Source organism: Oncorhynchus nerka, linkage group LG7 (genome assembly GCF_034236695.1).
Source record: "Oncorhynchus nerka isolate Pitt River linkage group LG7, Oner_Uvic_2.0, whole genome shotgun sequence".
NCBI classification, from domain to species: Eukaryota; Metazoa; Chordata; class Actinopteri; order Salmoniformes; family Salmonidae; genus Oncorhynchus; species Oncorhynchus nerka.
This window is the reverse complement of record NC_088402.1, coordinates 36,858,367-36,871,263: the sequence shown is the minus strand read 5'-3', so window position 1 is coordinate 36,871,263 and position 12,897 is coordinate 36,858,367. Positions and strand designations below refer to the sequence as shown.

General features: G+C 41.8%; 1 protein-coding gene across 1 annotated transcript in view; it reads right to left on the bottom strand.

The window, feature by feature from the left end:
• LOC115131549 (atrial natriuretic peptide receptor 1-like) overlaps nucleotides 1-12,467 on the bottom strand; it is a 118,812-nt gene extending 106,345 nt beyond the window's left edge. The window contains exons 1-2 of the mRNA XM_029663348.2: nucleotides 11,751-12,467; nucleotides 9,982-10,764 (exon numbers count right to left, since the gene is read on the bottom strand). Coding sequence (XP_029519208.1) covers nucleotides 9,982-10,750 — 769 coding nt within the window. The 5' untranslated portion in view covers nucleotides 10,751-10,764; nucleotides 11,751-12,467. The remainder of the gene's footprint in view (nucleotides 1-9,981; nucleotides 10,765-11,750) is intronic.
• Between the last annotated feature and the right edge of the window lie 430 nt (nucleotides 12,468-12,897).

Below are 12,897 nucleotides of genomic sequence, written 5' to 3'. Positions count from 1 at the left end.
TAATGCCAAATGTAAAGCTTCAAAGAAAGGTTCATTATTCTAAACAAATTCTGCCAAATTAAATGGTTCTGCTGGATGTGGCTGTGAAGCGGCTAATGTAAATTAGCCGTGGTGAGAGACTTAAGACTGAGGAGCTGGGAGACTTAATTACTGAAGGACGGGCTAATCCATCTCACACACACATTCTGTCTCCATCTCTCTCCTCTTTTTCCTTATCACTCATTATTTATACTCGGTCGTCGCTCTCCTCTTTCTTTTGCATTGCTCTCTTCCATCGCTCTCTCATTTCTCTCTCTCGCTCTCTTTTTTTTCCACTTTCTCACTCTTGCCCTTTCTCTCCCTTGCTCACATGGTCTCTATCTTGTCGATGTACAGTTCCTTCAGAACGTATTCACACCTTCTCCACATTTTGTTGTCACAGCCAGAATTTAAAATGTATTATATTGAGAATTTGTGTCACTGGACTACACACAACACCCCATAATGTGAAAGGGGAATTATGTTTTTGGAAATGTTTACAAATTATTTACAAATGAAAAGCTGAAATATCTTGAGTCAATTAGTATTCAACCTCTTTATCATGGCAAGCTTATATAAGTTCAGGAGTAAAAATGTGCTTAACAAGTCACAAGTTGCATGGACTCACTCTGTGTGCAATTGTGTTTAACATGACTTTTGAATGACTACCTCAGCTCTGTAACCCACACAATTATCTGCAAGGTCCCTCAGTCGAGCAGTGAATTTCAAACACAGATTCAACCACAAAGCCAGGGAGGTTTTCCAATGCCTCATAAAGAAAGGCATTTATTGGTAGATGGGGTAAAATACATTTTAAAAATGACATTGACCATCTCTTTAAGCATGGTGAAGTTATTAATTACACTTTGAATGTTGTATCAATGCACCTAGTCACTGCAAAGATACAGGCGTCCTTCCTAAGAGAAAGGAAACCACTCAGGTATTTCATCATGAGGCCAATGGTGAATTTAAAACAGATAGTTTTCTCCTATCGCAGCCATTAAACTCTGAGGATGGATCAACAACATTGTAATTACTCCATAATACTAACCTAAATGACCGAGTGAAAAGAACAAAGACCACACAGAATAATAAATATTCCAAAACATGCATCCTGTTTGCAATAAGGCACTAAATTAAAACTGCCAAAAAATTTGGCAATGAAATTTTCTTTATGTCCTGAATACAAAGCGTTATGTTTGGGGCAAACCCAACACAACAGAGTAACACTCTTCATATTTTCAAGCATAGTGGTGGCTGCATCAAGTTATGGGTATGCTTGTCATCACCAAGGTCTGGGAGTTTTTTTTAAGATAAAATATCTGCCAGGGAATATTAGCAGGTTGACTAAGTTCTCTGACATTATGTTCAAATGTTTAGCTCGGAGTAACATATTTCCATTCCGTCGAACCCATTTTTCTTGTGTCGAGGAAGTACATATGGCAGAGTTGGCTTCTACGTGGTGAAAGAAAAGCAGCAGCAGGCCCATCTTGTTTACACACTACGTCCAGCACGTTCATGACGAGCGACGGCGGGCCTTGCATACGGCAAACAGCAGCAATTACAGCCTCTCCTGTCTTGGCACACGGCACGTAGGCCTCGCATCTCCAGCGGCAACAGATGGCCCCCTTTATTATAGCCCACTGAATCCAGGGGAGCGTTTGCCATGCTAACCGGACCAGCAATCTTTCGACCAGCGTCATGATCAACCGTATCAGCCGTAATAAATCAGATAGGGTCAGACCCTTCGCTCCTCTGTGTGTTTTCCCGTGTGCGTGTGTGTGTGTGTGTTGTGCCATTTACCGAGGCGTCGAACCCGGAGCCGCGCCTCAGTTGTTTTTCAGCCAAAGAACATGCCACGTCTGTTGCGTAGCCGCGCCGGTGTCCAGGTGCATCGTCCTGTCTGAGTGTTAGGCCTAAACACTGACCCCCCTCAGGTGGATTCCTCTTCAGTTGTCTTTCAAATCTGGCTCAATTGGAGGGGGTGTTAGATTCAGGGTGCGTTCAGCAATGTCCGTTCAACTGTACTTCATACCCGTACTGACCGCCATGGACCATCTAAGGTGGATATCTGTCAAACCTGGATCGTTTGAAAGGGGTTGCTTGTTTTTTTTAACAGGTGTGATAGCATTTTCTGCCAAAATGAAGAGGGAAAAAAAAGGCGACCTAGTTTGCCAATAGGAAAAGATGTTAGATTCCCAGCTGGTGTGAAAGTAATTCTCTCCAATTCAGAGAAGTGGAACGATATCGTATCATTTTGCCCCAGCGCACAAGGCATCAGTTTATCTTCTCAGTTGATGTGACAACTCAACCAATGATCAACCTCTGTTCAAGCATATAATTTGAAATGATGACAGGGAGCGTGTTCACTCAAAAACTATAATCCATTCTATTGACAAACAGTCAGTGCTGACTTAAACTGTTGTCGATAGTGGCAAATAAAACATTTCACAGTAGCAGTTGCATAGATAAAACTGAACATAGCCTAATGAATGGGAATAGTTGATTTATTTGACATGATTTAATGTGTGTGACAAAACTTCTAGGGACGCCCTTGCTTGCACAACCAATTTCTAGTTTGAAGTGAATCAAATCCAGGCAAGTTGAAAAAAAGTGAATAAATGCTTGCAAATAATCTCTACAGTTCAGCAACTTAACAATGTAACAACAATTAAAGCAAACACGAGTTTGTCTGTTCAATTTGTAACCATGTCCCCAGAGTTCAAATGTAAAAGAATTCCCCCTGGGGTACAATTCACTGTAGATACTCTAAGAATGCAGAGTTCTGTCAACATATCCCACCTAGAGTGTGATGAGGTAAGGCTCTGCCATATTGCTCCTGTAGAAACTGGTCCGTTTTTTTTTCTACATCCTCATATTTAGAAAAAGACAAGCAATTTAAAGGAATTGAGGTGAGGGTCAAAATAGATAGGATTTTGATTAATTGGAGTCCAAAGTTAACCTTGTACAACATTCTGGATGTCTTGCGAGCTTACATTCAGTTAACCTACACGGATTCAGCAGTAATCAGTCTGGTAAAGGCTAGTCCAAAGTTACTCTGCTGAAGCATGCATATGTCAGTTCTCTAAGTCCTGGCTTGTAAATTATTTATGGCAATTGCAGTTAATGTTTAGGTAAAAAGCAAATCTTTGATTTGATTTACGTGTATCTGGGAGTATTGAACATCCACACATTCAATTTAGCCTGTCAGATGCACATGCATAGACAAAGTGACATATTTTCAAACATATGGTTATTGTGTGTGTATTTGAGAGAGAGGGAGAGAGAGAGAGAGAGAGAATGTGTGCTTCTGTATGTTTGAGAGCATGTGAAAGAGAGGGAGTAAAGAGTTGTGGTCACACTGACAGTTCCACTGTGCGCCCGATGAAAATATACGACACGGGAGGGCAGGTGACAGCTCCTGTCATGCCCACACGTTCCTGCGCAGATGCTGCCTGTCGCCATGGAAACTATCTCCTCGGCTCAGACATGATTGCGGATCCTCCTCTCCGTCAAACTTTCATCATGGCACATCGGGAGTAGGAAAGAAAATGGAGCATCTATCCAAATACCATGACAATGCCAGTGCCTCATAATCCCTCCTCAGTGAAGAGTAAACTCACAAATCCAGCTAAAATGCGGTTTAGACGTAGTGAGCTTTACAAAGCAGCTCTGTGCTTTCATTCACACTAAATGTGTATTTCTCTCGTTCCTTCTGTTTTGGCTCTCTTGGTATTTTTCTTTCTTTCTCAGAGACACCCCTCACTGGCCAAGACTCCGCCATCTCTTTCTGTCTTTACTTCTCTCACTCGTTTCTATGTTTCGAACTAATTGTTTTGTAACTTTCTTTGCATCTACACAGGGCAAGTAATATTTATGCAAGTAAGGTACTACAATTGGTTGAAATTTGAACAGGAGGATAAACAGCCAGAACTAAATTGTTTGGAATGCGATCAAAAAAATGACTTTGCATATTTCTCTGGGAGTAATTTAAACCAAACTGTTTTCTCATTGCCCCTCGGGTTGTTCGACAAGCTGCCACATTCTGGCACACTCAGTCTTCCCTTCTGGTGAGATCTATGACTCTGATCCAAATACTCTTTATCAGCATGACTGTGAAAGACGCAATGCTACCGGGGAAATTAGAAGTAATAATGGAACAGTATTACAAAAGCTCTCCCAGCTAGCACATTTAGTTTCTTGGAAGTTGTGGGAACGTAAGCTTTTGGTTTCACATTGGTTGTGGGAACGAAGCCATGCATTTCCTGACCGGTCAACTGAACATTTTTTCAAGGTTCTGAGAATAGAAGTGAAAATGTTGCCTGTTCTGGGAACTTTCATTTTTAGGTTGCAGGGAGGTTCTGAGAATGTTTTACTCTGGTTCATTGGAGATTTTCCTGGGAGGTTTTATTAACACTAACAATGGAAATTATAGGTTATTTGGAGGTTTTTGAATAACTTTCTAAAAACTTTAATTGAACATTTCATTAAGACTTTTAATAACACTGTTAGCTCATTTTGAGTTAACTTTGTTGTGCCAATCACAGATAGGACACATGGAAATTAATTACCTAAACATGCAAACACATTTTTTTATTGTGACATGGCATCAGTGAGATTTGAACCTATAATCTTCTGTTCTCTATCCATGGAATGAGTCCACTGTGCCACCAGAATGGAGCTAGCATTCCATTTGTTTTTTACGCATTCAAAGCTGTTCATTTTAGTATTTTCAAACAGACCCCATTCAAAGGAACAAAGCACTGATTAAGATCAGGTGTGGCCAATCAGTGGGTGCCACCAACACACCTAAACACATAAAACAAGATATTATCCTCTAAGAGTTTTGTTGATGCTGAGAATGGCGTGTAGATTTTTAAATAACATTCTTAGAACGTTCTCTGAACGTTAAAGTTGTGGTTTTTATGGAACGTTTTCTTAATGTTCTCAGAACAATTTGAGAACATGACTGACCCAATTATCATAGAAATGCAAGTTATAGATCTTTCATTCCCAATGAAAGTAAGTCTAAGTGGTAGATCTGTTTTATGTGCACTATTTCTATACTTCCCGTTCTTAAGTGTCTTTTCAGCTTCTTAACAGCTTCTACCCCCAAGCCATTAGACTCCTGAACAGCTAATCAAATGGCTACCTGGACTATTTGCATTGACCCCCCTCACCCCCCATTTTTACGCTGCTGCTACTCTGTTTATTATCTATACATAGTCACTTTACCTCTACCTACATGTACATTTTCTTATTTGTGTATATATTTTTTTAACTTCCGTTTATTTGAGTAAATAACACTTGTTTTTCTTAAAACTGCATTGTTGGTTAAGGGCTTTTAGTAAGCATTTCACAGTAAGGTCTACTGTTGTATTCAGCACATGTGACAAATACAATTTGATTTGATGATTTTTACTTTCGGTTTTGCACACCAGCTTCAAAACAGCTCAAAATACAATATTTGTGATTATGGAAAATATACTGCATTTCACAGCAGTTTAGATGGTACAATGATTCTCTACACAATAACTCCTTGTTTTGTCAGAAACTGAAATTATTCTAATTTTAGCAACCAGGAAACGGCGGAGAGATTTCTGCATAGTGCATTTTTAAATAGAATGCTGAAGAAACGTTATGCTGAAGTACTGAAATTCCCCCAGAAGAACGTTGTTTCTTAATGTTCTCTGAAGTATTTGAAAACATTCCCAATGTCAAATCAGTTAGAAAACATTCTGAAAAATGTTTTCCTTCTCTCATTCTCTCTCTCCATCCCCTTCTCTTGCCTTCCAGTATAACAAACCGACACTATCCCCAGCTTTGATTTAATAAATGCTGCTGGGGGGGTAAACAAGAAGGATGAGACAGCCACAGCACCACTAAGTAATCCCACACTGGAAGTCTCCATGCTGTTTGAATTAGGGGCGCTCTCTGCCTCCACTCCAACCCAAAGAGCCAGAGAAACCAGGCTTATATTTTGCCTTTTAAATGGGACTGCTGGCTCCGATATAGATCTCTGCTTGCAAATCACTTCATCAAATGACGTTGTTACAGAGCCCCCCCCCAACGCCTCTCCCCCAAAACCCAAACCCCTTTTACCACCAGCCTTAAATCATTCCAGAGGCCCTGGGGCTTGGACAGGCTATAACCGAAAAAATACAAGAGGAAAACACTCTGATATTGTACGGAGCCCTGGGTAATTGAAAGAATAATTAATTTTAAACGGTGTGTTCTGACCAGTTAAGAGTGGTTCCCATTGGTTTCCTAATCTTGTGAAGCGGTGGTTGTTGAAGGGAGGCAGAGGGGGCACTGATGGTCCTGTATTATTTTTGACCAACCACGAAAACTTCAGGCTCCTGGTGAGGGAGAGGGAGTGCAGTGAAGACCATGTGAGAACGGAGCATCCCTCACAATGGACTGGGGTAGAGCTGAAGAGCCAGCCATCCCGCTTCTCTCTCTCCTTCTCTCTCCCACCAATCACCACTCCACTCCTGCTGGGTCAGCTTAGCCTGCAAATTGATTCCCCGGTTGCTCGGTGAGACAAACGACTGTGTGACAGTCAATAAACTCAGATGGCGATCATACGGGGCCGGTACCAGAAATAGCCGTACAAAACATTAGAGAACAAAAAAAATCTGGACAAATGATGTTTCACAGGAAATATCTTGGTGTCGGAAATGTCCCAAGCCGTTTGCCTTATAAAGTCAAAGAGGGGCCACTGGATTGACCTCTTTCTTAAGTTTGGGACTTTTAATTAGAAATGTTGTCGTACCCATGTGGGAACTGGGGGAGTGGGCTTGAGGCCGGGCACAGCGCCAGGTGGTTCCTGACAGGGCAGTTATACCACCAACATTCTACCATTCAAGTTCATGTAATGTCCTCTTTTCAGAAACCATGAGCCACACTATCAAAATTCCACATTTACAGCTATACAGCAAGCCAAATAAATTGAAAGAAGCCATGTTAAAATGAATACCATCTGCTAATAATAATCAAATAGCTTATGATCAAATTGAAGAAGTCATAAGTTAAATCTATAGAATCTGATCATTCAATGTGCTTTCATGTACCTTCTTCAGTGTGTCCTGAGGCTAAGAACACTAAGAACACAAAGTACTGGCAACAGAAATGCATATGTCTACTTGAAGGAAACAAAGACTTTCTCCATTACAATCCAACTAGAATCAAGTGTTCCCATTCACACATTGTTGGATTTTACAGCCAACTAGATACAGTTTCTTGTGGATTAATTCCAAAATAAAGAATTCAGTAGTGTGAAAAAATGCTAATGAAATGCTGTAGGTCTTAGAAGGTAAAACAAGCTCCCTCTTCCGTTCCCATTTGCCCTTTGTACATGTCCCTCTTCCGTTCACATTTGCCCTTTGTACATCTCCCTCTTCCGTTCACATTTGCCCTTTGTACAAGAGTTATTTTGCCTGGACATGACAGCTTTGTCTCAGGTCAACTTCACACTCAAACAGCACACCAACTGAAGGGCTCCAGAACATGTTTATTTTAATCCTCTCTCTCTAGGTGGCCTCCTCCAGTATGTCTTGGACTCTCTCTTGGGGGAAGACCCAGTCTGACAACACATTTCAACATCTGAACTAGCCAATTATCGACTTAAAGCCGAATTAAAGCCACATCGAATTAAAGTTCACAGTACTCGCAAACTTCATATTGGATATATCGATTGCTTGGTGGTGGTTCAGTTAAGGGTGCTAGCCAGTGAGCACTTATAACTGCAATATGTAACTTTTTGGGTAATCTAAACAAAAATCACATAGAAATGTGAATTATAGATCTGTCATTCTCATTGAAAGCAAGTCTAAGAAGTGGTAGATTTTGTCTATGTATGCTATTTCTATGCTTCCCATTCTAAAGTTGAGTTTTTGTGTCTTTTACTTTCAGTTTTGTACACCAGCTGAAATAACAATATTTTTGGTTATGGAAAATATATTTCACAGCGGTTTAGATGGTAGTGATTCTCTACACTACACTTGCTCACATAAAATTAAAATTAGGCAAACTATTTGAATTTTAGAAACCAGGAAATGTCGGAGCAATTTTGGCATAGTGCACCTTTAATTAGTTACATATTTGAAATAACAATGAAGCACTCAAGTACATAATAAGGTTATCTGTATGCCAAGTGGAGTTGCCTCTGCTGACGTTGGCCTTAACTTTCCATTGCTATTTGGTGGGGAGGTGCCCAACTTAGTGTGTGTGTGTGTGTGAGAGAGTTTTCAGGAACATGTTCTGTCAGCATTTCCTGGACGCATTTCCCTCTACTTCTCTTCTAAACTTTAGTGCCTGTGTGGCCTGGCTGCAACAAGGTGATGCCAGCAAGGTGATGCCAGCGAGGCTCCTCACACCTGCAGACAGTGCCAGACGCAGCATCTCTTAAATGGGAAGACGTGGTGAGATGTCGTTTCAGAATGTGCACACAGGGTGTTCTCCTGCTGCCATATGGATAGGACCACTGCCACACACGGAGCTAAAGCAGAGGAGTGGACTAGTTATGATTCATATTTGACCTAGATAGTTTGTGTGTATGCATTGATTGGTAGGCTACGTGTGCCGTTTAAAATTTTTTTTAATGTAGTTTTGTCTATTATTGTTCTGTATTATGTCATGTTTCATGTGGACCCCAGGATGAGTAGCTGCTGCTTCTGCAACAGCTAATGGGGATCCTAATAAAATACCATCCATAGCCCAGCAAAGCAGGGAGTACTATTCTACTTCCTTTCAACGCTATTGTACTTCAACTCTTGCCGTCTCTCTGACAGCAGGACTACGTCGTCTAACTATTTGCACTCTATCTGTAGATCTTTATTTATCTTTCACCATCCTGTTTCGTCCATTATATCTTTGACAGACCCATCACTTTGCTTGTGCACATGCTCTCTTTTTCACTCTAACTCCCTCTCCACTCTCCATTTTTTTTTACCTGCCAGGATTCATTGTCCCCCACAATGAAATCGGGGAGGGGACTGTGGATTTGTCTCCGTCCGTTAGTCACACGCGACATCTCTCACAGCACTGGCCCAATTTTGACGATACTTGGGTGAATGAGACGCCACAGAGATCGTTTCGTGGAGGACGAGATGTTTACTGTTGCCTTGTTTTAATTCCAATTTCTCTAAAATAGTTGTTCCCTTGGTGGAATTTAAAAGTGGAGAGTGAAAAATGAGTTGTGTTTGTTGTATACATTGTCATGCTGTCTGTTAAATGTGTGTTAACAGATGTCTGTTTTCTCTCCCTCACTGTGTTGTGTTTTAATTGTCGTTGTGGCAAGTTGACAGCATTTTGAATACTCGATCTGCCAGGGCAATGCATTAATTCGGCTTTTGGTTACATTTTCCATCGAGGTCCATCTGTTTGACTCACTAGGTCAACAAAACATAAGCTCAAATAATATCATTCAATCTATTGGACTTAAACTGTGCAAGTAGGCCTAATTCTGGTAATTGGGACGTCATGTGCCGACATAATTAGTAAGTTTACAGGTCAATTCAAAATAATTAAAAGAGTGGTTGGAAATGAAAACAGCATACACATGGGGATCTTAAAATAAGGACCAACTGGGAATGACTGCTCGCTACAGCTTCATGAAATAACGGAATTAAAATACCATTACTGCCAAAAGCAATTATTCAGGCCACTTATTTTCACACATGAAACATATGGCTTTAATGCGTGGTCATAAACATTTGACCAAATCTACTGCTAGCTGAGTTTGTGACTGATTGAGAGCTATTTTCTCATGTCTTTGGCATGAGAAAACCATGTCAACATGTACGTACGTGTCTGTATGCAATTGTACAAACAAACCAAAAACATTTCATATCAAGAAGAGAACAAGGAACAGTCACCCAGATAATGGCAGAGGGTGTCCAGAAGACTTTAGGTAGAAAAAGGATAAAGGTCAGATGGACAGAGATTAGACATGGAGCTCACCTCGGGCACTCTGGCTGATGACACTGATGAGGTTATCATACTGGACCGGTCCATTCTGCTCATTGAAGACCTTGTCTGCTGTGGTGATGTTGTCCAGCTGCAGCTGCGTGTACAACCCCTCGGCCGTAAAGTAGTACGGCCGGTCGTCGTTCTTGTTGTCGCTGAACATGAGCATGGCGTGTCTGTGCCAGCCAAAATGCCGATGCAGGCGCACCCCAAACTCGCCCAGCTTCTTGTGCGTGGGGCCCGTGTTGGTGATGGATGTGTACAAGTGGAAGCCGATGGCCGCTGCCCCGGCCGTCACCATGGGAACGTCCCAGTGGGTAGTGAAGCGGCCCACGGGAGATGAAGCATAGTCGCAGCCAGGGCCGATGAAGGCCCATGGGTCGTAGGAGAACTTAAAGTCCACGGCCACCAATGGCGCCACTGAGTCGGAGCAGACGCCGTCCTTGTTTTCGCTGCTGTCGTAGACTATTCGAAGGCGGTGGCCCGGTAGCAGGGTGGGGTCGTCATTGACTCGCTCCAGAGCCCTCATCAGAGCGGGCCCCACGCGAGGCCAGGCCCACGGGTATTCAGTGTTGCTCAAAGGCAGAATAGCAGCCAGTGTCACATTCTGGGGTTCCGAAAGTCCATTGAAAGGCAGCTGGAGCTGGAGCGGTTCGGTCCTGAGTAGTGGGAAAACCAGAAACAGCAGAGGAACCCCCAGTCGTCCCTGCCACCACCAGGTTCTCGTCCTCTGCATTGCTGGGTTGGACTCGGGCATCACCATCAACCACAGAGGGTCTGGCAGGAACAAACACACAGTGCATGAGGTGGCCTGTGAATAATGATTTATAACATGACACCAACCCAACTCCCAGAGGCATGTGGCCTTTATTTTTGAATGATTCAGTTCAATTCTGTAGCAGGATTTTGAATAACCACTAGATAAGACTACCAAAGTAGTGTTGAATTTATTCTATGTGAAATACCATGGAATTTGGATGGATGGCGATTGACAGAATAAGCGTTTAAAAAAGGTGGTGGTGGGGGATAAGGGAAGCATCATGGTATTAACTTATTTGATGTGTGTGGATAAGACACATGATATGATAAAGTCTAGCATTTGACTGCTTTGTCAGGGAGGATGGCTAGACCTGCCACTGTATACTTAACTTTAAATAGCTTATATAGCAATTGCCTAACAGTCAGTTTCTTACTTGAGACACCAAAAAATGTAGTATAACCCCGTAGCCAACCTGTCACTAGTTAAAAAGATTCACTACTATGCCATTGCGTGTGTGAAGCCAAAACTAACTCAGCTGTCAGTGCGTGCTCATCTTTGCAGCCAAATAGGCTAGCTACTCGAACTGTTAATATCAGATAGCCTATTGTAGGGATCATCAATCAACTAGATTCAGACGATGTTTTCTTGAGAAGATAGTCACGGAGTTCGAACTTAATTACAAATCATTTGTAGACTGCAAATTGACCACAAGAAGCCCAAACAGATATAAAAGTTGACTAAAACAAGCATTTCAAACCGTGCTTACATTTGCATAAGATCACATCTCTATTGTGCGTGCGTACTTCGGGAGAGATTTCCAAAATTAAAATCACTAAGAACAGATTTGCTGGTGTTTTTACAGTCTTTTATGTCCCCCCTCTTCCCCACAAACAAATCTCGGGGAGCCAAATAAAATCACCAGTGGGATGGCAGTTGGGGAACCCTGGACTATTGCGTGAAACTTTCCATGATTGGCCTAAATTGAATTAAAATGACATTTTACCTTAATGTCGATGGTTATTTCTCGCCATGTTATCAGTTGATTGTCTCCCGGCTGTCCTGTCAATGGAAGATGCGAGGCTGTAAAGACGTTGCGCACCACTCCTACTAGAGTGCAAATCCCTGATCTCCTGACTCTTTCCTTCAGTTTAGTTTGAACAGGAGATTTGAACGGTTGTTTTCTTTAATTGCCTACTTTAACGCAGAAACCCGTTTATTAAAAAAAGAGCTCTCTAGGTATGCCAGGAGTGTCTATGAACTAGGCTATAGGCTAAGCTGCTAAATTGGCAACACTAGGCCTATAGGAAAATTCTCTAAGCTCTGGCTGGTATTTGGGATCATAAATAACACAAAAGTTAGGTGAAAATCTGCAGTAGGCGACTGAATTATTGCATAATGTATATCACTTTTGTTGTTTTGAAGAATGAAAAAAACGGCTAATTATTTCAATCTGTAGCCGCTGCTTCTTAGCCTAAATTCCAACACATGTTTTGCTGGTGCTGTGAAGGCAGCGATTTTACTCGTCTATTGTTGATTCCATTAATGCTCAAAGTTAAAATAGCAACTAAACATCCAAAGTTCTCGAAGGCGACCGATAAACCGAAGTGTCATTCTTAGCGTTGCGTGCGGTGGTTTCCTCTCTGAATAAGCGCTGGGGAGCTCCGGGCACAAGGGTAACCAGTCTGTGTGCGCTGCAGTGTGATAGGCTATATTTGCTTTTGTGCACAGGGCTGGGAAGGGTGAGGCATATACCATTACATTACCATGTGTCATCAATAACAAGAGATGTGCGCCTAAGGGATGGATGGGGAGCTGTGTCATTGCAGGGACATTTATGCCAAAACATGTTGTTTGATTGTGTGGATAAGGAACGTATGCATTGTCAGTGTTCCCAAATGCATGTACTGTAATAGTTAGAATATCAGGGCTGGTGGTCTGATTTCCAGATAAATGCTTAATTGGGTGAGCTTGTTCGATGTGCACATCTGAAACCATTGTTCCTCAAACTGAGTAAGCAAGCTGAGATAGACATTTGGCAAAAAAAATACACTAAGGTTAACTGTGATTGCATACGGTAATCCAGTCACTCCTATTATGACTGGATAGCGATGTAGGTTAATGTTCGTGACTTCTGCTAAAGGAGAGCAACA